The sequence below is a fragment of the Halichondria panicea genome, chromosome 2, assembly GCF_963675165.1.
Source record: "Halichondria panicea chromosome 2, odHalPani1.1, whole genome shotgun sequence".
Lineage (NCBI taxonomy): Eukaryota > Metazoa > Porifera > Demospongiae > Suberitida > Halichondriidae > Halichondria > Halichondria panicea.
In genome coordinates this window covers 3,018,941-3,045,385 of record NC_087378.1, presented here as the reverse complement: position 1 = coordinate 3,045,385, position 26,445 = coordinate 3,018,941, and the positions used below count along the sequence as shown (strand labels likewise).

The 26,445-nt window shown below is 40.2% G+C and overlaps 1 protein-coding gene across 2 annotated transcripts; it reads right to left on the bottom strand.

The window, feature by feature from the left end:
- Positions 1-287: 287 nt before the first annotated feature.
- Positions 288-26,438, bottom strand: LOC135331866 (brefeldin A-inhibited guanine nucleotide-exchange protein 1-like). 2 transcript variants are annotated; one of them, XM_064527137.1, is made up of 36 exons: positions 26,278-26,438; positions 25,786-25,928; positions 23,907-23,943; positions 23,457-23,562; positions 23,012-23,158; positions 21,683-21,750; positions 21,399-21,510; positions 21,254-21,344; positions 19,503-19,711; positions 19,181-19,383; positions 18,587-18,821; positions 18,268-18,367; positions 17,661-17,822; positions 16,938-17,138; positions 16,450-16,546; positions 15,966-16,112; positions 15,585-15,840; positions 12,529-12,700; positions 11,563-11,708; positions 11,236-11,364; positions 10,883-11,041; positions 10,525-10,702; positions 10,346-10,462; positions 10,077-10,246; positions 9,715-9,866; positions 9,361-9,521; positions 8,904-9,064; positions 8,036-8,157; positions 7,798-7,927; positions 6,925-7,060; positions 6,561-6,738; positions 4,287-5,053; positions 4,021-4,163; positions 3,744-3,915; positions 1,201-1,457; positions 288-499 (listed from the first exon to the last, which is right to left on the bottom strand). In XM_064527137.1, the coding sequence occupies exons 2-36, from the start codon at positions 25,907-25,909 to the stop codon at positions 368-370; spliced, it is 5,877 nt and encodes a 1,958-aa protein (XP_064383207.1). In that variant the 5' UTR covers positions 25,910-25,928; positions 26,278-26,438; the 3' UTR covers positions 288-367. The 2 variants fall into 2 exon arrangements, with proteins under 2 accessions (XP_064383207.1, XP_064383209.1); XM_064527139.1 differs by having other exon boundaries at positions 25,786-25,910; positions 26,278-26,409.
- Positions 26,439-26,445: the final 7 nt, after the last annotated feature.

Here is a 26,445-nt window from a genome sequence, read left to right as displayed (position 1 = left end):
TTAACGAACAAATTGAGTGTGGGCATGCACTGCATGGTTCCAGCTGATCCAAGGCAATCCCACTCTAAGTTCAGGACCACAGATTTCCTGTGTTATATAATTAATTATTACGTTATGTCTTGGTGTGTGTGGTGGATATATATATATATGACAGGTAATACATTGTTTGTTGTTAGTATTTAGATAGGCAGTAGCCCCCATGTACGTCTTAGTGTGGTGGATATAATTATATGACACAGGTAATATATTGTTTGTTGTAGATAAAACAATAGCCCCCAAGTTCACAATTCTATTTGCATATAATTAAGATTGTTAACGAAATTTTTAAAAATGGCACAACTATATAATTATAAACTGCTAAATTTCTCTAAGATAATATGTGAAACTCTTGTCCAATCCTCACAAACAGTCTATGAAGACATATACGCACTACATACTTCAATTCCATGGTCAAGAGATGGCATAGTTCCTGATAATGGACACTGATATGATGCTTGAACTGCAAAGATAGTATTTTGTATGCAATTAGTATAATTAATAGTATGGCTAAGAGTGCAATATGGGTTTAATAGAATGAGTAACAAGGATACTAATTGCACGAGGCGTAGCCAAGTGCTATTAACCTTGCCAGTGCTTGTTATGAGTGCTATTTACCATACCCTCGCAAAAATACGCCCACCCTTTTCTGCAAGAAGTTTAGGCTCATTAGGGGACTGGGAGTTTATTCAAGATGGGCTTATTTTCACGAGGGTACGGTAATCCCTTATTGCACGAGTAGCCATACTATTGATTGTTAATCGTTTGTGATTCAGTTTTTAAGGACATTTTTAGCTGTAGTTTCAGTGAAAAAATTAGCCGCGGCCGTTATTCGAACGTGCGGTCGTCAAGGCAGTAATTGCACGTCGTTAATGACGACGTGACGACGTGCAATTACTGAAACTTTAGCTAAAAATGTCCTTAAAACTGCATCACAAACGATTAACAATCAATAGTATGGCTACTCGTGCAATAAGGGATCAATAGCACTCATAGCAAGCACTGGCAAGGTTACATAGCACTCGGCTACACCTCGTGCAATTAGTATCCTTGCCATTGCTTGTTACTCGTGCTATTAATCTCATATTGCACTCTTAGCCTTATTGAGCACACAAAAAACCCCCAAGAAAGATACATACCAGTGTGATGTACGTGTGCACTTACACTTTCTGTGGGGAGTTGTAGTATCCGTGTGAAAATCAGCAGCAAAGCGGGCGTCCAAGAGTCTTTGTGAATCTCACTGCTCAGAGACAAAAAATAACTCAGAGAAGTACTAACTAGATTAAGGAGCCTAGTCTCAATAGACTTGTGATTTTTCTCTCTGTTTTGATCAGCTAGCATCTGATAGAGAATACGTAGGGTGCATACAGCACTGGTAGACTCTTGTCGGAGCAAATTTGGCCTTGTACGTCCACGAAAACCTATTGTTAGGAAAGCATGGTCAGTTCATGTGCTGTAAAAAAAATGGGTTGTTAAAACGGCAGGTGGAACGGAATAGAATGTATACAGAATGACAAACGAAAGCTGCAGATGATGCTCTGTATTATTACTAGTGCAGTATTGCTTAATACTTGGTCTACGATACGTATGGACTCCTGCAAAGTTTTGGCCCTTGGTGATGATCAATGCTTTAAACTATTTGTGTGGAGCATACACTGAAACAACCAACCATTTTAAATGAAAGCACCGCAGGTGCTGATGCATCGGTGGAGATGCCAAAGCTACATAACACTAGAGCACTAAAGTGCAAACCCTCGGCTGGTGACATGATTACAAAGAAACTAGGTAGTGACTGAGCTGTCTAGCACAGCAACTAAGAGCTAAGAAGTAAACCAGACTACAGATCGTCTACAGAGAGAGAGACATGCTGAAACATTTGAGAACCAAGTTTTAGTGCTACATAGATATATGCACTGTAGACTAGGATCACAGCAAAGAAGCCTGGAGTCTCAGAGAAGTATAGCTCCTGGAGTAGGATCCCAGAGTCAGCTAATAGACAACATCCAGTCACAATTCTAGCTCTCTATTATAGTGACCCTTTTCCATTGTTCCTGGTACGGGATCACTGCATCTGCAAGTAATAAAGGTCACAGTGTAGCTAGCTCAAGCTTCTTAGCTTTTATTCGACAACGAAGCTTTAACATCAAAATTTGCCACTATTAAAACTAATAACTTGTTGTGTGAAGGCTATCCATGCTGTAAAACGCAGCGCTATGGTATCCAGGTGAGTAGATTCAGAATACACAAACAAACAAACAGACTACTATACCCGTGGCTGCCCACGCGCGCCTCGGGTAATAAGCTACTAAAGTCTATTTGTGTTGAGTTTGACCTTCATAAAGTTGGCATAACTTTGTCATACTTTACTGAGATTCAAAGTTTCATATACTATTGGATTCCTTGTTAAAAAGCGCTTCTATCTATATGCTGTAGAGCTGGTAAGCTCCAACCAGCTAAAAGTTAGCATTTTTATGCCCCGGTGCGCATACGCAAGCGAGGTATACGGTAGTGTGTGTGTGTGTGTGTGTGTGTGTGTGTGTGTGTGTGTGTGTGTGTGTGTGTGTGTGTAGACTGCTACAGCTGCTCAAGGATGAAACAAGTGCAAGTAAGAGTTTCTATAAGCTTCTAGTCATGTTTTCTTGGATTTTAATTCGTGGATTTGCAAAATAATGCTTCGTTCTCGAGTTATGCCTAGTTTTGCTTACTTGCAGCCTTTTCAGAACAGCACGTAGCCAAACTTGTTTACCGAGTGTTACTACTCTACTTAGTAGTTAGCTCTGCACTAGAACGCTAGCTATTGATAGCTGCAAGGCTCTGCTCCATTAATTTTAGACTCGAATTTTTGGCATCGATTGTTTTTAACAACAATCATGGTCGATCACTACCCACTCTTTGAGTTCGCATGCAGCAAAATACTGCAAAAATAAGCAGCTTTATGTTATGTAGCTTTGGCATCTCCACCGAGGCATCAGCACCTGCGTGCTTTCATCCATGTAGAAGTCCCAGGCATACTTGTCCACCACATAAAGCATAAATGAAGCCATAATTGACCACATAACTTCCGGGGTCGAACTCAACGCAAATAGATTTTAAGATGAATATTTTTGCATTGATCAATTTTGCTGCATGCAAGCTCAAAGAGTGGGTAATGATCGACCATGATTGTTGTTAAACCCGATGATGCCAAAAGTTCAAATCTAAAATTAATGGCTACAACAGCAGAGCCTTGCAGCTCTTTTCTCACTTCTGCAGCTACCAATAGCTAGCGTTCTAGTGCAGAGCTATTAAACTACTAAGTAGAGTAGCAACACTCGGTAAACAAATTTGGCTACGTGCTCTTCTAAAAAGGCTGCAATGGCATTCCAAGTAAACAAAACTCGAGAACGAAGCATTATTTTTCAAATCCACGAATTAAAATACGACCAGAAGCCTATAGAAACTCTTACTTTGATCCTTGAGCAGCTGTAGCAGTCCACGCACACGTACACGCACACGCACACACACACACACACACACACTGTATACCTCGCTTGAGCGTGCGCACCGAGGGCATAATTACAAATGGCAATACAATACTATAATTATGTTCACCAAAAAGAATAGTTTATGCATGCTCTGTCATTTATTCCATTTTGCATTCCGCCTTTTACATTGCGTATAGTTCTGGAAAAATCAAAGACATGCCTGCATACATGATGTGTACATACCAGCTTTCATGAGCAGTGTTCTTTGCTCATTGTTTGAATTGAAGGTCTTTGCAAACATGTGTGACTCTTCTAAGCAGTCTAGCAGTACGAACAGCTGAGAAGTAGTTAGGTAGCGAAACATCCCTTCTTTAGTGCTACACATCTCAGGAAGCGTCACACCAGTGTTACTTGCCTGTGTAACAATGTATGCCAGTGATTTAATCTTTAATCAAAGCTATACATGTACATTGTACATTGCAATAACTCGTACATGTAGGCATAGCTTTATACTACTCACTTGTGCATAATCAAGAATGCTCCGATCATCTTGTCGGGAGGTATTATGAAAAAATACAATATGGTCTATGGCTTGTATGAGCTCCAACTGAACCACACACTTTATCACCAAAGTTTCAAACAGCATCTGGTCAGGTGACCGAGCTAGAATGAGAGTGCGGAATAATTATATTAAATAATTGTTGTTTTCTACGTACTTATAGAAATGACATGTGCAATCATGTACTATGAACCGACGGACTGCAAATGTGCAAATTAAACACTCACATATAGCTTTCCTTGAGACCTGTGGCTTCGTGGACAAATCAATATCTGGTTGGTAAGAAGTTTCTGATTGATTATCGTCAATGGATTTTTCATCTGCTTTTCCACGTCCTCTCTTTGATTTATCCTTCCGGCCTGACTTCTTTGACGCCTTTGGTTTGTCACCTGTCTTATTGTTACTCTTGAAGAGAGAGAATCGCTCCTTTTTCTCATGTTTAGATGTATCGTGATCTTTTCTTGAGGAAGTCGATTCAACACGAGGTCTAATCGAGATTTGAACAGGAGCTGTGTCTTCTGCTTCTATTTCAGACACACCTTGGCTAACAGCAGGAGAGCCAACTACAGGCGATGGATTAACTTCAGATTCTTCCCCAGTGGGGATGTCATTACCGTCTTTGTCCTTGGGTTGAGAATCCTCAGTGCTACCCGTTAGTGTACTGTCAGACTGCACCAGTACAAATCCATTTTCATCAGTTGTTGTAGTACAAGCATTACTATCAACCGTTCTAACACCATTGTTTGTAGGTGGCAGATCCTCTGACTGACTAGCACCCTCCATCCTTTTTGGGCTCTGTACACTAATCTCAGGGATGGGTTGGGCAGGTGAATCATACTGTTGGTCAGTGATAGGGAGTGGGGATGGCTGTGTGTCATGGGGCTGCTCAGTGTCTGGGCCAATGTCAGTGGGTAGCGGCGAGGGAACTTCCACATCTCTGAGGTCAGAGGTCAGAGAGCTCCGAGATGATGCAATAGACAAGGTAGAATATGACCTAAAAAGAAATTATGTAAGAACATTTCATTGGTACGTATGATACACAGTACAAGTAGTGAATTGCAGTAGCACCAGAAAATGAAAGTACCGCGGGTGCTGATGCCTCAGTTGAGACATGAAATATAAAACACACATTACATTGCACAAAAATACTTTTTTACATTTTGCATAAACAGAATGCTAGTGGGAAATAATGCCTCTCGCCATGTTATGCTTTCGCTCAAAAAGTAATAGTAGTTTCTATAACGAATTTTACATTAAAGTTAGCTATCTAACTGAGAAGAAAAGACTTATTCTATTGTTGTTATCTATTGTATTATATGTGGCTTACCAGGACCTCAAGAAAGAAGAAAATTAATTCTTCCAGGACCTGGAGTTCAGTGTCTATCTATCATAACTGAGAAGAAAAGACTTGTGTACATGCATAGTTATCTATATTGTTATCTATTGCATGGGTAGTGTTTTGTGGCTTACCAGGCCCTCAAGAAAAAGATGATTCTGTCAGGAGGATCTGGGGATCTGGATATTATTCTCTCACACGTGGGGATGAGCGCGCATGCGCATTACACAGGAATAAGGGGTGTGTCTGCAAGTTCATGGCTACACTACAGTATAGCGACTAGCTTTACAGCTCTTTTCTGACTCTTGTAGCCAACAAAAAGCTAGCGCTTTAGTGCAAGGCTAACTTATCAGTTGAATAGAAGCTGAAAAGACATTAGTCTTTTTACTGAATGTGGGCAAACCATAGCATGTACCTGCCTTGAGCCTTATTATGCCTCGGTGCGCATGCGCAAGCGAGGTATACGGTAGTGTGTGTGTGTGTGTGTGTGTGTGTGTGTGTGTAGACCGCTACAGCTGCTCAAGGATGAATCAAGTGCAAGTAAGAGTTTCTATAGGCTTCTAGTCATGTTTACTTGGATTTTAATTCGTGGATTTGCAAAATAATGCTTCGTTCTCGAGTTATGCCTAGTTTTGCTTACTTGGAATGCTATTGCAGCCTTTTCAAAAGAGTCCGTAGCAAAACTTGTTCACCGAGTGTTACTACTCTACTTAGTAGTTAGCTCTGCACTAGAACGCTAGCTATTGGTAGCTGCAAGAGTGAGCAGAGAGCTGCAAAGCTCTGCTGACTTGCAGCCATTAATTTTAGACTTGAACTTTTGGCATCGATCGTTTTTAACAACAATCATGGTCGATCATTACCCACTATTCGGTTGATTTGCATGTAGCAAAATTCATCATGATAATTATAATCAATGTGTGTATAAAAGCTAGCTATTAGTAGTTTTATGTTATGTAGCTTTGGCACCTCCACCGAGGCATCAGCACCCGCGGTGCTTTCATTTATTTGTCAGCCATAATTATATTTTTGTTTGCTGTTCCTGGTAAAAAGGAAAACCCACCAGGAATGTTTTCCCCTCCCTTCTGTGTATTTGTTAGTGTTCACGGTGTATGGATGGGTTATGAGCGCTTTTGCGTAAGAGAAAAAAGATTTTTGATGAATATACCTTGCTAACAAATTTTCATCTGGTTTCCAAGTGGTAAGTTGACTTGGAATGGAGGCCATGAAAATGTCCCGAGCACAGGAACACACTTTGTCCCACACATCGGGTAAAAACTGCATCCCACTGGCCAGCACCAAGTTCTCAAGACAATTAGTGCCACTTCGGGCCAGTTGCTCATTGCCTAGGAGATACATTGATTATTACAAATGTATGTAAATGGCGGTTTTCAATGGCACACATATCAATCGGTAAAGGTTATGAAAACAATAACTCAATTTATATTTTTGCTTACTTAATAATTATTGTCAGGAGTGCATAATTATTATTGTGTATTCATGCAATGATCCTTGCCAGCAACTCAACCCACCTTGTTGCACACACCACAGTAGCTGAGATAGAACATCATCAAGCAGCACGGGAGAGAGAACCTCATAGAATTGAGTGAAAACATCCATCATGGCATAGAGGGCATGGTTACATGTGGTGGCCATCCATTCATATTTCTGAAAATTTTGCAAAAGCAATGGAGGTTAAAGAAATCTGAATGCACATTATCACATATGCAATCCAGTTAATTACCATGTACAACTAGAGCACTAAAGTGCAAACCCTCGGCTGGTGACATGATTATAAAGAAACCAGGTAGTGATGTGTGACTGAGCTGTCTAGCACAGCAATTCAGGAATAATAAAACTAAACCAAACTAGAGAGAGAGAGAGAGAGACATGCTGAAACATTTGAGAACAGAGTTGTGGACTAGGATAACAGCAAAGAAGCCTGGAGTCTCAGAGAAGTATAGCTCCTGGAGTAGGATCCCAGAGTCAGCTAACAGAGACAGCATCCAGTCACAATTCTAGCTTTCTATTGTAGTGACCCTTTTCCATTGTTCCTGGTATGGGATCACTTTAGCTGTAAATACATAGGGTACCTCGAATAAAGGCCGCGTGTAGCTAGCTAGCTGCCAACGTGCAAGTTCAAGCTTTTTAGCTTTTGCTCGCTTTATACGACAACGAAGCTCTAACATCGAAATCTGCCACATTTAAAACTAATAACTTGTTGTTTGGAGGCTATCCATGCTGTAAACGCAGTGCTATGGCATCCAGGTGAGTAGATTCACATGCCACACACAAACAAACCAACCGACTACTATACCCGTGGCCACCCACGCGCGCCTCGGGTAGTAATATTCTAGCAGTACTTAGGCTAATTATATAAATACCCTGCATAAAATAATAGTCACCTCAGCTTGCAACTCTGGCAACTTCATGTTGTCAAATATTCTGAAGACCACTCTAAACAGGTCTTGCCACCAACGCTGCTGATACAAGTGCCCATAAGACTTCATGATCTCAAACATCACAGTCAATCCTCTGCCAAATGAGAGATACATGTTACTTCCGAAGTATTTGGGTAACGTGCATATAAACCATTTAACAAAAGAGCAAACTACTATGGACAGTATCACCACTACTGCAAACCTTGTTCTGACGTCCAACTTGCATCTGGTGATGACAGTGGAGAGCTCAAGCATTATAGGGAACCAGGCCCTCGCCCACACACAGTCAGGGTTGCGCTGGTCCTCCTCACTTAATACAAACTCCTGTAATTAATTCAAATGAAAGAAGTTCTTCTTCAATCAATCAATAGAAAGCACTATCCACTTCTAAGTGGATAGTGGATAGTGCTTCCTACTTGATTGATTGGATGTGGTATACCGTTGTCACACGCTATTTAGGCACAATTCGTTTTTAAGTGGTAAATAAACATAGCTTCAGCTTTTATTAAACAAACATGAATGCAAATATGAGCCCCAGCATATTCTAAATAACACACACACACACACACACACACACACACACACACACACACACACACACAATAACACACACTGCACGTATTGTTATAATTATGCGCTCTTTAAATAGAATGGCTACCACTAAACAATGCGCACACACATAATTATGCATATGAACTTTGAAACAGGGAAGCAACAGCTGTCTCTCTACCCTTTCCTATTTAACTACTTCCTTATAACTCATCATTGTAAAACTACCTACAGGAAATAATTATATATCAACAAACGGACATGTAATGCACAACACAAGCCTTAAAAGGTACAGTCAGGATGTGATATACGACTGATCGAAGGAGTGAAAAACATAACACTTGTTAAGTACATGACTGATGTACATTGTATAATAATAGTTGTACACAAGCAGCAGTGCACTATAATTATCATGTTGTCAAGGTAACAAGCATGTAAGTCATACAGTCCCTTCTGTATTACATGTATATTACACTGTACATGTATCTATAATTAAATAATATATTACGTATACCACCCACCTGAGGGCTCTCGGCAATGTGTTTTGCACACGCCCGAATGATCTGAATGGCCTCCATGCTTGTGTCAGGGAAAGCAGCATTACAAGAGAATTCAGACAAACATTTTACAGCATCTTGGAAAGAACTGATTGTTGCTTTAAAGTGATCCTTGAAAATTTGATCTGTGAATGGAGAGTGAAAACAGCATTATTTAAGAATCTACATGGAATGGACAAGGTATAAGTGTACGTGTGCGCGAGCACACATTGTATAATAATAATTATGCAACATTACTTTTGTGTCACATGTAGATGTTTGTACATGTACCTAGAAAGTACACGGCAAAAGCTACAATACAGGTTTTACGATGTACATACAACAATTAGTTAGGTCACAATTGCTTGAATACCAAGGCCACAGATTCAAAACTTCAGATTGCAGCACATTCACATGTACATGTATTATTGGATACACTAACCAATGGTTCCAAAGGCCATCTCGACAATATCTTGATGAGTGTCTGACGCAGCCAAGTGGAAGACTGAAAAAATGTTCTTCCAGCCTGACTTGACCTGAGATGCCTTGGCACTCACCATTTGAGCCACACACCGCACCACCATGTCACGAATAGTTACAGCACTGAACAGGGAAAACACCGCATCACACACACACATGTAGTATCAAACTATCTGCAACCATTGCATGTGAAGTACAACAAACAATCGACTCCGACATAAATGATCTAAAGGTACGTATAATTATCTTCCCTATCCTAAGATTAATTGTGCCACATAATCAATCTGACATAATTAAACGTGTAAAGCAAACTTACTCATTTCTTTTCATTATGTGCTCAAACGGTCTCAAGAAGTCCTTTTGAAACCTGAAGTTAGCAAGCTCTCCTTTCTCCAGAAATTTCATAGATAATTGTCGTAAAGAGTCCACCACGAAAAAAGACACTTCCTCACTCGGTAGACAGCCCACCTGAAAGAGTAGTATCGGTGATACGCTATTAGACAGCAAAATGCTTTCTCGGCCTAAGGACCTTGGCAAATATTTTGCATTCTATAATTGAGAGTGAAATTATAGTGATAGAAGCCCAAAAACACCTTGTACGATAGTTGACAGGCCAAAAATATTGTCTAAAATCAAATAGCACACTAACACACACTGAACAGACTGCATTTTGTTAACCGTGTTAAAGTGGGCTCCGAGGACCTCCCACATGCGACTCCACTCCAGTCTCACACGGTCCATGTTGTAGTAGGAGATCTCAATGATCTTCTGAAGACTGAACATGCGCGGTTGAGTGGGGCTGGACAGCTCCTGGTCCGACACAGCACACAGACACTCCACAAAATCAACTGGAAAATAAAGTGATTACAACATAATTTAAGCAGAGAGCATAATTTTAATATACATGTAAAACAATTCTGGTATTTAATCCAATCAAACTGACTTACCAATGGCAGTTGAATCAAGACGAACTGAGCCTGTAAATATCCTATCCACTGCGACTACCATGCTCTGAGAACTAGTCTCTCCAACCTGCTCTTGAATGGTGGCCATTTTTTTAGGATCTGCAGGAATACGATATTAAAACAGGTATCCACAATTATTAGTATGCTACCTAAGTCCTTACCTGTTCCAGACAATACAGTGTCTATGGTTGAGCTGTTCTGTTGTTGTTGGTGATGGATGTTGTTGACCCGCTTGTGAGTCTGACTTTTGATCTGCTGGTCACCATGAGTGATGTACTTGGTCTTAACTCCAGTACCTACAAGCTGTGCCAGCTCTAGGCGAGATATGCACTGCAAGACCTGTGGACACGCGACAATTCAAATCACCAAGTGAATTAAGCTATCGTACTACATATGTACCTGCTGTAAAACCCTCAAATGAACAGGTGAGCTTCTACATGTACATGTATCTTAATGGGAAGGTCTACTACCACCCACTGAATCTTAACTACATACAGCTTTGCACGCATTGTGTCTCACATCAATCCACGCTGAGCCCAGGTAGTTGCCATCAGTGTAGGCCACTGCACAGAGAGTGCGGATGGTCTCCACATTCTTGGGTTTCATCTCCACTAGTCCCACAGAGGTAGTCAGCAGTGTGAACTTGGCCAGTGCATTGATGTATGCATCTCTCTCCAGCTGTAAGCGTTGTGTAACCCCGATTGAACATGTAATAAGTTATAAGCACAATTTACTGTCACTACTATTCAAGAAATTTCTAGACATTAATCATAATTATTGTGTACACGTACATTGTAGGCTAAGGGAGTTTGAGAGACACACCTGGCGAAAAGAATATTTACAATAATTTATGTTCACACAATGTGGCTCACATTGAGGCCAAAAACGCAAGCAATTCGGATGGCACATCTGAAGGCATCCAGGCAGAGTGTGACCACATCAGAATCATTTGCGTCCTTCAGAGCAACGCTGAAAGCAGCAAGAAATGGAGTCCAAGAAACCTGTAAATAGAGTACAAGTATTGTACACCATCAATTACGAATCAAACAGTCACTATGCACGATAGCTACTTTACAAAGGAGTCAACAGTTAGTAAGACAACATTTCTAGCCTACTTTACATGACTATCACCGCCCCAAAATCTACCGTCACCCACAGAACACTATAATTATTAATTAGTTACTGAATAACATTATCACCTTGAACATTCCCTTGACATGCTCAACATGAGTGGCCCTTGTGAAGGTGGAAGCCTTGCCACTGATGCCCTCCATTCTCGCTTTGGCAGTCTCAGACATTGCCTTCATCTCTTGATTGTACATCTGCCTCCGATCCTTCTCGCTTGCTGTGTATAAAGGGGTAGTTTTTGTGAGCAAATCCAAAAGAATAATTATGACAGCAAAACATGTAACAAAAGCACCAGCTGGTGGCCTCCACCATGGCAAAGTTTTACTGTTTTACACCCACTAGCTATTAAATATAGAGGTGACACATGTACAATTGAATGCTTTTCACATTAATACTTTGCATGCAGGGAATACTACAAAAGTTAATAGTGGGAAATGATCGACTATGATTTTGCTGAAAACGATATCCAAAGTTCAAAGTCCATAATTAATGGCAGCTGAACAGTGCAGCTTTTTCTCACTCCTGCAGCTACCAATAGAGCTTGCGTTTTAGTGCAGAGTTAACTGCTAAATAGAGTAGTAACACTCCATGGAAAAGTTTTGTTACGCAATATTCTGAAATAACTGCAATGGTATTCCAAGTAAGCAAAACTAGGTATAACTCGAGAACGAAGCTTTTTGCAAATCGACAAATTGAAATCCAAAAAAACATGACTAGAATCCTATAGAAGCTTTTACTCACACTTCTATTAATTCCTGAGCAGTTGTAGCAGTATACACAGACAGATGTCTACACACAATACCGAGTGTTACATTAACAAAGACAGGTCCTGGACTTCTCACAGGTAATAATTGACAGCTTGCATCAAATTATTGAGAATAATGAGCAACTACTAATTGGTTATGGGGGGAAGTAATCAATACATGTACATGGACATATGATAAAGTGGGATCGGACAAAACATGTTCCCTACCAAACATTTCTCTACTAAACTACAACGTTTCTTCTTAACAAGTCAATAGTTAACAGAAGCTTGCCTATTGATTGCCGTGACGAGGCAGACCGCTGCACTGTTGCCACATTCATCCTAATCTCATTGAGGGCAATCTGATCATAGATAGCCTCCAGATACTCACGAGGAAGGTCCTTCTGATCGTTGATACCACGGTTCATACGAATGTAGTCATCCTTACTGATTTTCTTCTTTACCTGAAAAAGAACAATAAGTATGTTATACTCCAACAAATCGGCCAAACTTCACTTTTATTGAATACACTGACAACACACTGTACACATAACAATATCGTAGAAACTGAGCGCGTATTCTATTTAAGAGCACATTATATCAGGTAATTTTCAAACTAGAGCACTAAAGTGCTAACCCTCGGCTGTTGACAGAAACCAGATTAGTGTTATACAATAGTATGTAAGATCATGGAAGCTGGCTAAGCAGCAAGTAACGTACGGGAGCAATTACAGACTCAGAGGCTGAAACTTTTGAGAATGTGAGAATGGAGTTTTGGTAGTGCTAGTAGTGCACTGTGGACTAGGATCAAGCTTCTTACTTTACTTGCTTTTATTCGACCAAAGAAGCTTTAACATAAAAATCTGCCACTATTAAAATGAAAGCACCGCAGGTGCTGATGCCTCGGTGGAGATGCCAAAGCTACATAACATAAAGCTTTTGTACACACATTATAATTACAATCCTTTTAATTTTTGCTGCTCAAAGAGTGGGTAATGAACCATGATTGTTGTTAAAAACAATCGATGCCAAAAGTTCAGTCTAAAATTAATGGCTGCATCAACGTGCAGCAGAGCCTTGCAGCTCTCTGTGTGCAGAGCTAACTACTAAGTAGAGTAGCAACACTCGGTGAACAAATTTTGCTACGCACTTTTCTGAAGGCATTCCAAGTAAGCAAAACTAGCTTCACTCGAGAACGAAGCATTATTTTGCAAATCCACGAATTAAAAAACATGACTAGAAGCCTATAGAAACTCTTACTTGCACTGCACTTCATTGATCCTTGAGCAGCTGCAGCAGTCTTCACAGATACACACACACAAACACACTACCATATACCTCGCTTGCGCATGCACACCGAGGCAGAACTAATAACTTGTTGTGTGAAGGCTATCTAAGCTGTAAACGCAGCGCCATGGAATCTAGGTAAGTAGACTCATATGTGTCACAAACAAACAAACAAACAAACCAACAGACTACTATACCCGCTGGCCGCGGCACGGCCTCGGGTAATGACACTGCATGTACAAACCAGTTTCTAATTGCATGCACATGCTCAGTCTTTCTGTGTCTTTTGTTGCGCTCTATGTGAAAACTTGTAATTCACAACCAAACAAACCTTGCATTCGAAACCTGATTATACGGTACTTAACTAATGTTTATTTTGCACTGGAATACTAATTTGTAAGAATTAAATACATAGATACGTACATGTAGCTGTGATATCAATCAGAAATATTTTATCTGCTCCTTGTCTGATCGTTACTAGTCTAATGAGAAGGAGGTGGAAGTCTACCAACCAACAAAATGCTTATAGATAATGGCTCCATTTAATTGGTAAGGTTACTTGTTTGCTGTCCATGCCACTCTACTACATCATTCTGGATGTTGTCACAATGACTAACACTAAGACTAGAGCACTAAAATGCAAACCCTCGGCTGGTGACATGATTATAAAGAAACCAGAAGAGTGATATAATACAGTGCATGTAGTGATATCATGTATGACTAGTATCCTGATATGACTTTATAACTGTCTAGCTAAACCAGACTGGAGGTAGATATATGCACTGTGGACTAGGATCACAGCAAAGTAGCCTGGGGTCCCAGAGAAGTATGGCTCCTGCATGGAGTAGGATCCCAGAGTCAGCTAACAGAGACAACTACCAGTCACAATTCTAGCTTTCTATTGTAGTGACCCTTCCATTGTTCTTGGTACGGGATCACTTCAGCTGAAAAATACATAGCGTATCTCTAATAAAGGTTGCGTGTGGTTAGCTAGCTGCCAACGTGCAAGTTCAATCTTCTTAGCTTTTCTCGCTTTCATACGACAACGAAGCTTTAACATCGAAATCTGAAACTACATTACCGTATTACTAGAATAATTTTGCGGATGAAAAACCTTCGCGAATGAGCCAAATCAGCAGACCCTTTGCAATCTAACTATTGCGTTCTGGCAAGGATCGTGTGTATTTGGTTTTGCGATTTTATTGTTGCGAATTGATCAACCCTCGCAAAATTCGCAAAACATTCTAGTAATACGGTAATACATGTAACTTGTTGTGTGGAGGCTATCCATGCTATAAACGCAGTGCTATGGCAACCAGGTGAGTAGACTCACATATTACAACAAACCAACAGACTACTATACCCGTCGCCGCCCATGCGCGCCTCAGGTAAAAACGATTTTGGGATACATGTATTTAAGTACCGTATAGCGCGAAATGTTCGAGGGGCTTAATTTTCGCGGATTTCGTGGGTTAGAATTCTATACGAAAATTAAGTCCACGAAAATTGTTCTTTAATTAGAATTACCTGCTATCGTGCAAATATTTAAAGGCATGGCTTCCGGTAAGCAGGCATTCCGCGAACATTGTGCAACGAAATGGTTTTTAGAGGCCAATCCACGAAATATAAGTGCCTCGAAAATTTCGCGCTATACGGTATACAGAGGTTTGTAAGTACATACGCCAAAATAGCCAAAATATCACAGTTTGTGTAATAATGCAACATTTACATGTACTGTAGGATACCTACATGTATCATTGAGACCCAACAAACTCTCTCTACTCACATACATTGAAATGAAGCTGCTTGATAAGCAATTGAAATGAAGCTGCTTGATAAGCAACATAATTATTTTCACAGGTAGATTTGTCTGTGATTTTACTGTTTAGCTCGTTTTGCTGGCTCAAATTGTGAAATTCATAGCATTTCTAATTACTCGCAAGTGAGATTCATTGCATTTTCCAATTAGAATGTTTGCAATTTTATTCTCATTCACAGAAATAGCAGACCCGCGAAAATATGTCACCTTAAGGTACGTTGTACATTTGATTTTGTTATTACCTGTGCATTGTGTAGATCAGTGGTGAGCATAATGATAGAGTAAGCGAGAACATAGGCGGCATCAGCACTGGCAAATATGTCCATCTTGGGATTATTCTCACAAAATCTGCTGGCAAACTTTTCCATAATCCTGTCAATTTTCTGAGACTCTCCCGGAAGTCTAAATTCTGAGAGCAGGTACCTAAGTGCCCCCACAAAATCCATGCCATTGAAATCCATTTGATCTATGTACGCATACATGACCAACTTGCAGAACCTGTGTGAGTGTGGCCATGTGTACAAATTACTGTGAGTTAGCAAGTATGAGTGTACAAGTATAAAAGGCATTATTTTCACAATGGTAAGGGGTCATCACAGATACATGTACTAAGTACCACTCACTCATCACTCTCCCCCATGTAGTCTCCTGTTGCTGTCTTACTGATCCTGGAGTCAAACTGGAAGAACCGAGCCACATCCTCTGGCTCACGACCCAACAAATCCTTATCCTGTAGGAACTTAACTCCTTTCTTGGGCTTTGACGAAAATCTGCAATTATTGCAGAATGTATTCTTGTGGGTGTCCAATTAGTTTGGGGATGTACACATCATGTTGTAATGAGTGGGTGTGTAGGCAAGGATATGAAGATCGTGCAAATACGACATACTATGCGACTCTATATTACATTAAAGCTCATCTGCATGCCCTAAACTGGAAAGATCTGGCACCAAAAGGTAAGCCACATCCTGCTTGAAAGTAAATATAACCCATGATAGGAAACAGTAATAAAAATAATACCGTGCGAATAAAGGGAAGCAGGACACATGTAGCTCTCTATGACTCCATGAACTGATCTGGTCTTTAAAATAATGGCTTCTACACTTACAGCTGCAGTCCTTGCTGCATTTGCTCCTTGAGTTGCTTTTTGGACTCAAACTGCTCTGGATTATCCATGGACGACATACTGACGTTATCACCATCACCTGAACACACAAGCATGGTTACTCTTAACAGATATGTCTACAAGTCATGTATACCAACAGTGGCACCGCTTAAATTTTGCATTTTTATGTTTTTTACATACTGTACCTATCACATGATCAACCACCAATTAGCCAAAATATTCCCAGCAATAAACACTACCACATGTTATTATACTTGCATGTAATTGTCACAACAGGGTATGTATTGAGACTACCCATGCATAAACAACAATGACCAATTAGGAAACAAGGAGCATAACTCTAGGTCTACTGTAATAATACACACACTGTAATAATACACACTGTCCAAAATAATACACAATGTCCAAAATCGAAAAAAGCTAACCAATACAACCATCAATCTCCCTCCCATTCATATTCAGCAGCTGACCTGAATCACTGGTTCTATTCACAGTGCTGCCAGACCGTGAAGGACGAAGCAGGTCCCGTGACTCGTTAGTTGGGTGTTCTTCAGGGGTATCCCCAGACGAGGGCCTGTAGACTGCATTGAGACCTGTGGTGGCTGGGTCAGTGTAGTACTCTCTGCTCCACTCCACCATGCACTTGAGAACAGAACACAGACACTCCAGTCCTGAAGTAGGTAAAACTTAATGCTTGTACATGTAGTGCCATACATGTACATGTAGAGCATTTACACATAAGTGTGCAGCGCTAGTATACATAGGAAAGCACCATGGGTGCTGATGCCTTGGTAGAGTCACTTGAACATTTGCAATTTATACTGCATGGGGAATCTGGTGTGACCATGATAGTTGCTAAAAAGGATGCCAAAAGTTCAAAGTTCATAACTAATGGCTGCTGCATGGTGCAACCTTTTTCTCACTCTTGCAGCTACTAATACTGTAGCTAGCGTTCTAGTGCAGAGCTACCTACTAGGTAGTAGAAGCTCTTACTTGCACTTCATTGATCAGTGAGCAGCGGTAGAAGAGCCTAGACAGACACACACACACACACACACACACACACTACCGTATACCTTAAGGTGACATATTTTCACAGATAGATTTGTTTGCGTTTTCACTGTTTAGCTCATTTGCTGGTATTAAATCCTGCATCTACACCAGTAAGCTACATGTATGCACAGTGTAGATACCTTTAGTTTTGAGCATTTTCTCTTGTTGTGGAGTGGCCCCCAGCACAATGGCTTGTCTACCCTGGGCAATCTTAGATATATCACCAGTGAGACGCTCAAATATGTTTTGCAGGGACATGTCACAATCATAGTTGAGGTATATGTCCACCACAGTTTGTGCATCTGTGGAAAAAGGTAAAGAGTATGTAACCCTAACTTAACCACAACATTGTAGGCCCTCCAAACAAGGTACATGTGGACCTGTCCCTCATGATGATTCCCATGTCTTAGAGGGCCGCTTTGGGAATAATTATAAAATTCAACAATGAGGTGACCCTGCCCTACATCATAATTTTATTATTGGTTAGCACCAATTGACCCTCATGAAATACTCCAAACAGTGGGAGAACAGTGGGAGAACACCCTAAGCATGCAATGTACTCAACAGAGGCCTCAAATTTACAGGATATAAACATGGCAAGTAGAATACCACAATAACTAGGGGGAATGAGTGTGTACGAACAGTACACTACTTATAGCTACATACATGATTACAGAACAAATACAAGTCATGTATAGCAAAGAAATTGATAGGAGCAAAAAGAAAAAAAGTCATTCAGGTACTAACCTCCACACACTCTTGTTAGGGCTTGTAAGACGAGCCACTTGTGTTGGAAGCTACTGGATGCAGTCTCCAGGATATACAGGAAAATGTCCTTGAAGAACACCTAATGGGAAACTAAGGTAATTCCTAGACCGCCAGCAAGCTTCCACATTTACAGTGACTCACAGCTTAATTAGGAAACCATGCTAAACAAACATAATTACCATAGGGTCAACAGCTGTTCCCCTTGTTGTTTACGACTAGCGCAACATAATATGTACATGGAAAACTTGTTTCCAAGAAGCTAGTCATGTTCTAACATCTGGTGAAAACCCTAACTGACCTCAATTTGCATCTTGAGGTGGGTCTTGAATGATGACAGCATAGAGAGGAATATGGACAAAGAGAGCTCAAACACCTGGGGAATACTCGACACCCCATTCTTACTTAGGGTCACACACAAGTACTGCTTGATGGCCGTTATGAAAATTTCGTCTGTGCGGAACACTGGACCAGAGTTTTGGAGAATAGAGAGCAGCAGCTCCAGGGAGAGGATTTTGGAGCGGAGCTCATGTGACCTGTATGTGCGGATGAGTACAATGTAAGGATCTATGTACTCGTAGAATGACAACTGTAGTTAGGAGCTTCAGAAATGCATTTGCAACGGTTGTAGAATATAACGCACCACAAGTGCTGATATACCTCGGTGGATATGCCAAATATAAAGCTAATACACACATGATTGATATCATGATGAACATTTTTGCATTAATTTTGCAGCACAGGAAAACTCAAAGAGTGGGAATTGTGAGCAGCTGTAGCAGTCTACATACACACACACTACCATATACCTCGCTTTAATGGCTAAAACTAAAAAATATTGAACATTTAGAGAGTGTTACGTTACTGTTCGCAGAGATTACAGCAATGAGATTACCTAAGGTCACTGACATCAGATATCCCCTTCATTGATAGCTTACAGAGTGACCTAAACACGAGAAAGCAGTCTTTTTGCAGGATGTGAGCAAACTGAACTCCTAGTTTGCCAGCACCACCTTGTAAAGCGGTGGCCCCAGGGATAGACTGGGCACAATCTCCTTGGGACAGGCTGGATGTCAGGATTGAGGAAGCATCATGACTCTGCAATAAAGATGGAAATTATATAATAAAATTAACCTCCAGCTTTCCCTCCCAATACTGTATTCTCACACATCTATTTCGTGTTCTCTATACTACATATACCTATAATTTATACTTACAAAATCAGTGTCCTTGGTGGCACAGTACTGGTTCACAGCTCTAGAGAGCGCATCAGCCACCAGTCTCTTGGCCACCTCCTCCACACTCAATCCTTGGATGTCACCTATGTGCCGCTCGTCACTACCGGACTCAAAGGCTGTCGGGGATTCAGCATGGTCCGTCTCCGTGGGTACAGGGCTCACTGACAGCGATTGATCATCAGTGATCTCTGAACAAATTAATAATTACAACACTCAATACATAATAGACTTCATACTGCCAAAAAATACTAGTACACTGTATTGTGGGGTTTGTGTCTCCAATTGGGAAAAGATCGATCGACTCCAGCTTCGAAATTAATACCAACAATGTTATTTAGTATACAGAACCAGCCTACACATGCACCTGTATATGTGCATTCTTCATTGATTGATAATAAGCACCATACTATATTACATCATCGATGTAGATGTGACTTTGAAACTTAAAAACCAAGGAATAATCAACATGAGCAATATAGGAAATGCTTACTTTATAGCCATATCACCAAGAGAAAAACAACACATCAAAGATAACACATTCCCAATAAGTAAATCATAGCATAGTGGAGGGGGTTATGTCAATCAATATGTTATGACTACGCCAATAAGACTACATTGACAGTCCAGCACCTACCAAATGTAAAGGTTAACATAAGGTGAGGTTCCTAAATTAGTCAACTATCCTATAATGACAACAGCTCAAGGGAATAACCAAGTATTTGACAATGCAACAGATTCAATACCTCCATTTACAGGAACCACATCCTACCACATTGACAAAGGCAGCTGTTACTGTACATATTAGGGTATCATTATGGGGGGTGGGGGGGGGGGGTAATCAGGTGTTAACTGGGGATTTAAGAAGTTCTATCAGGAGTGCATGAATTCCTGGTTCCATATACGAAGTGATTTGTGTGTGACTGTACATGTACATGTCATGCAAGTACAATGTACATTATAGGTTATAGTAAAGCTGCATTAATTTATGGGGTGCCGTTTGTCCATAAAATTAAGTTTTAACTGTTATTTGACACTTATAAATATAAGTATGCCACCATGTATAAGTACGCCATTTATATATAATAAGAGGGTGACTTATACATAAGTACATCACCTATATAAGAGGGTGACTTATACATAACCTATATATAAGAGGGTGACTTAATTATAAGTACATCACCTATATAAGAGGGTGACTTATGTATAAGTATATTGCCTATATATAAGAGGGTGACTTATGTATAAGTACATCACCTATATATAAGTACATGTATATGCTATATTATAATTTTTATAATTATGATGAACACAAGTGGCATTTTTAAATGCGGAGAAGGTGTTGTAGAATTTTACTAATGCGAACAGAAAGCAATCCAGGCCTGATTCGAGGCAAAGAAAGTATCACGTGATTCACATGTTGCACACGTGCATAACTTTGAGCTATCAGTATTAATCAGAGGATGCAGCTCAAGCAATTAGCCTTTGATTGAGCAATAATTATCCACCTACGTCGTATGTTTTTGCTGAGTGTAATCAGAGGCTAATTACTTGAGCTGCACCGCGCCTTTCGGACCTTCTCTGATCTGAGTATTAATAGTCTATCAGCTAGCTAGCTAGTGGAGAATCGTCAGGATCAAGAGGTCTTAATCATAAAGCTGCTTCTAATAGTTTTGCAAATGGCATTACATAGTTTTCTGCTACTGTATACAAAGTGATGTAATATAAAGTACCTGGTTTTGGACTTTCCCCGTCTAGGGATTCGCTGGTAGGTAATTTGGGAACAGAGGAAGCCATTTTCTTGCGAGCTGCTTCTTGAAGCACCTAACAAGTCACCAAAAGTTGTTAGTATTATATACGACTAGTGAAAGTACTTACAGCTTGATTTTCCATTCTCTGATAGAGTGTTGAGAGTACTTGTGTGAGACTGGCCTTAGCCGTAGTCTGGTTGATTACATTCTTGCTAGCCAGGTAGATGTTATAGCAGCACCTTCAAAAACAAAAATAGGGCGCAAGTTATTTTGTACAAATATTTAACTGTACATTGTGTATATCTTATGCGATCAATAATTATGAGACATAGGGAGCTAAATTTATTCATGCTTTCTCAATGATAGGAGGGGAGTCCTACAAATGCAACATAATAGCGAAGCTGTTCCTACCTCACGGACTGTAAGACTGTGCCTCCGTGCACCTCCACTGTACTGCTTGTCAGTATAGTTAAAAGAGCCTGGGGGAAATGGGAATTACAGTATCATCATAACTACGCTAAACACATAGTTGCTGCACAAACTGTTAATTCTATTATACTACACTGCATGCATGAAGTTAATCAACATGCACTGATGTACACGACGGTACAGTTGTACATGTAGCTACCGTATAGTGGGTATATTTCAAGGGGGATAAATTTTCGCGGAAATGTCTTCGCGGATTTAATGTTCGTGGAATAGTGCCTTTTTGCAGCATGCATGCATGCAATATTAAATTCGCAGTTATAAATGTTTGCGGTACATGCCTAATCCGCGAAAACCACAAACATTTATACCCTCGAAATATACACACTATACGGTAATCCCTCAACTGTATTTGTCGCAATACAACAATTAAATATTAGTATCCTACATGTACATGAATCAACCATGCACTTCACACGGAAAAAAATGTCATGCACAACCTGTCATGGCAAATGCTTCCACAAAACCCTGTAGAGTTTCCAACCAATTTCCTGTTTCAGCTCATTAAGGGTTCAAACCCTTATAATGGCACTAAGCTGGATGAAATCGAATTACATTTACTATACTGTGTTTTTCTCAACATGATTATAATTATGCTTAAGTATAGTTTTATGTGTACAATGTGTATTATGAAAGTCTGATAGTAGGGCAAGCTAATGAACACGCGAATTACATTTATTTTTCTCAACATGATTAGTATAGTTTTATGTGTACAGTGTGTATTATGAAAGTCTGATTGTAGGGCAAGCTAATGAACACGCAATAACAATATATCGCCACAAAATTTTTTACCAGAACTGTACAATGTTCCTTGATGAAAGAGTAGATATTAAGGATTAACTGCGTGCGAATTGCATTATGTTGTGGACGACAGATTCTGACAAGGATTGATACATAGAAAACTTAATTTTGGGGAATGACACACATTTTAAAGCTATTTGGGATGATAGTTATAGTCCTCCGTATTATTTATGTTTAACACCGAATAATTATGCATAATTAATACATGTATACACTGAAGAATCATGATTTAAAACTCCGAGAAAACAAGCATAAAGTGTGTGCTATTGTACAGTGCTATTGTGCAGTGCAAGGCTCGGAAAGTACCTACTATCTACTGAAATCCCATAGGACTTATATAACGGCTTCCCGTTAAGAATGTGGAAACAATAATTAGACACTAGGATCACAATGTTATGCATGTACACTTGTAAGCACCTAGAATGAAATCTTTCAAAAATGACATGTCCGTACCTTAATGATTTGCAGCTGTACTCCCTCATCGGTGAGGACTCCTACAAAGCAATGACACACAGTGTCCACAATGCGGTCAATTAGTCTCTTGTCCACATTGTCAGGGTCAGGCTCCAGCCCTTTCAGCTGCCCATAAGCAACCAGTTTCTGGAATGTGTGTGTATGGAGTGTAGACAGTCATGCTGTACGTTCATAGGGGGTTAGCAAAATGAATATTTCCATCTAAGGGGTTCTTATTTTGTGATTTTTAGAAGCCACAGTTAGTAAACTCTGGGCACGATATTTTAAACAGTGGGTATATAATTAATGTACACATCCTATTTAACTATAGTGAAACAATAACCGCATGATCAAAGTAATACGTGACTACACGTAGTGTGTATACAATTGTGAATCACGAGATATTTGTAGATAATACAGTAGCGAAGATCCACACAACACTCACCTGAATGCAATCGAGGGAAGAGTCGACAATTCGAGGGATGTTACTTTTGCAAGCCAGTTCAAGAGCATGGAAGTATTTGTCAGCATTGAAAACCGCGGCTTCAACTCTGTGTGGTTATAAATAGCACATACAACACAACATGGTTTCTGGAGAGTGGGTTGATACATAATTATAATAGTACTTAACTCCATAATTTGTATGACTGTACAATCTGCAGTGTGAGAAAATAAAGTACAGCAAAAAAGATACAAACAGAGAAGGGATATGATATTCATCCAGTACACACAACCCCCCTCCCCCCCAACAAATAACTCTCAGTAATAGTACAATGCATAATAATAATATATACATTGTACGGGGAAATTGTTAAAACAGATGGCAAACGGTGACACAATTGATATGATGCACCCGTCGTGTATGTGTGCAACCACATTATATCTTCGAACTCACTTGGCAGTGGACTTCTTCTGCTCATCTTTAATCGATTCTAAGATAGATTACAATGTAGGTAAAAACAAATATTGACATAGCTACATGCAGAACCAATGGCAATTAAGTGCAAGATGAAAGTACCAGAGATGCTGATGCCTCGGGGGGAAGCTTTTAAGTTTGGCAATGGTGGTCATTTCATACTGATAGAATGCACATACAGATTATGGGAAATGATCGACTATGTTCAAAGTTCATTTATTATAATGGCTGCTATTCTCAATGGCAGTGCAGCTTTGCAGCTCTTTCCTCACTCGTGTAGCTCCCAATCGCTAGTGCTCTAGTGCAGAGCCAAAGACTAAGTAGAATAGTAATACGAAGAGAGGGCCTGGTATCGACTGCTTGCGCATGCGCTAACCATTAGCAACATACCAGCTAATGCAGGATAACAACGTGTATGCTCAGTAAAACAACGACGTCACAATGAACGGAAGTGGATTGAAGGAAGTAGATAGAAAGTTCGATTGAAGGTTTCTAGCCCATCTGAGAAAGAGCTGATAGCTACCCGTAGCCTGCTATGCTAACAAAAGACTCACAGCCTGCAACAGTGTGGGTGACAATCGTCTGAACGGAGTGAAAGTTGACAATAGCCTAATGTACAGGCCACGCCCATCTAATACTAACTTTGGTGAAAGTCTACTATACTACTCAGTACTGCTACTGACTCTACCAGAAGAAAATAGCTGTACATGGCTGTACAACAAAACTACAGTTCCGCGTATGACTTTTAAAACTTTGTCAGGATATTTTCGTGATATTCAGTATTATAGGACATTTTACGGGAACAAATTAATATCCAATAATGTTGCGCATGCGCAAGCAGTCAGTAGCAAAACTTTGTCAGGATATTTTCGTGATATTCAGTATTATAGGACATTTTACGGGAACAAATTAATATCCAATAATGTTGCGCATGCGCAAGCAGTCAGTAGCAGGCCTTCTCTTCAGAGGAGGCTAGTGAAGGAGGCTAATACAGATAAAAACTGTACCACCGTACTCCTTATGATATGGCCTTTGCTTAAAGGGGTTGAAGGGTCAAAGGTCATTAACTAAGCGTAACTTAACATTGGTGTCTCTTGTTTTTCCCAAACCAGTCTTTAGGTGCTATTGCCCGCCTTGTATAAGTTTTGGAATGGGATCTTCTGATCCCAGAAGATATGGACTTTGCAATACCAGTTGGTGCAGTTATTGACATGCCTGTGGGTCTTCCTTACAAATTCAACATTACCTAAACGGGTGACCTCTCAGAATTCTCCGAAATTTCATACATACCGTATACATGTAGCGCGAAATTTTCGAGGCACTTAAATTTCGTGGATTGGCCTCTAAAAGCATTTTCGTTGCACAATGTTCGCGGAATGACAGCTTACCGGAAGCCACGCCTTTAAATCTTTGCACGTTATAGCAGGTAATTCAATTTTCGTGGACTTAATTTTCGTGTAGGATTGCTACCCACGAAATCTGCGAAAATTTCGCGCTATACGGTAGATAGAGTACGGTGAGGTAATAACACATAAGAATTTAGGATTATTATTATAAAGTGATAGTGAGCCACATACTAGTACACATACATGACTCGAAACTCAAAGCTAATCATAAATGGCACTTTCAACCAAAATTGTTAATTTGGCGCCTCGGCTACTAGGGCAATGACGTTGTGTCCACCACAGTAAAGTTTAATTTGGCAGTTTTTAATTTGGCGGTCTTTGGTAAAATTCCCCACATCGCCAGTTATACAGTAATCAGTAATTATCATTAATGGGTTCTGGAAATAGATAACAATTGCCTTAGCATAAAGACTCAACACAGTGAAATCACTACAATTGGTCGGCTCACTCACTCAGTGCTGATTCACAAGCTTTTCTTAGTTGGAGGTGCTGGTTTCTCTTCACTTCTTTCTCCGTGAGAATACGCTCCAGTGCTCGAATAAGGAACACGCTTTTACCACCACTAGGGGACGCCATTCTGCACTCAGGTACGGGACTAGGAAAGATTGATCGAGTTCATAGATGGTGTATTGATTAATGGTTAGGGTTGGTATACAATCCCAAAGCCCAGCAGCACAGAAATGTTGATGTGCTCCCTGAATGAATCTGCGCTCCTTATGTGGTACTTTATTCCGTGATAATGTATAATTCTGAATAAAGCACACTCACACCTATCTCCTCTCAATCTCAGTACAGCATGAGGCAGAGCACAATAATAAGATGGTATAATTATACTGTATACTCCAAAGTTGGGTGATTGTCTTAATGGTTAATTCCAACTAGCAAGCTGTTATTTAACTAGTTTCATAGGTATAGTGGTATGTACGTAGATACGTGTTACATACGACGTCTCCTAGGATCCTAATGGCCAGACGGATAGTTACACAGTGCACACAGCAACCATTCTATCAGAAAGCAATCACAGAGGAGCGCACACCATGCAGGCGCCACCAGCCGGCCAGAGAGATATAAATTAAGCTGTGTGTGCGGTCATGTGATCACAACACATCTGT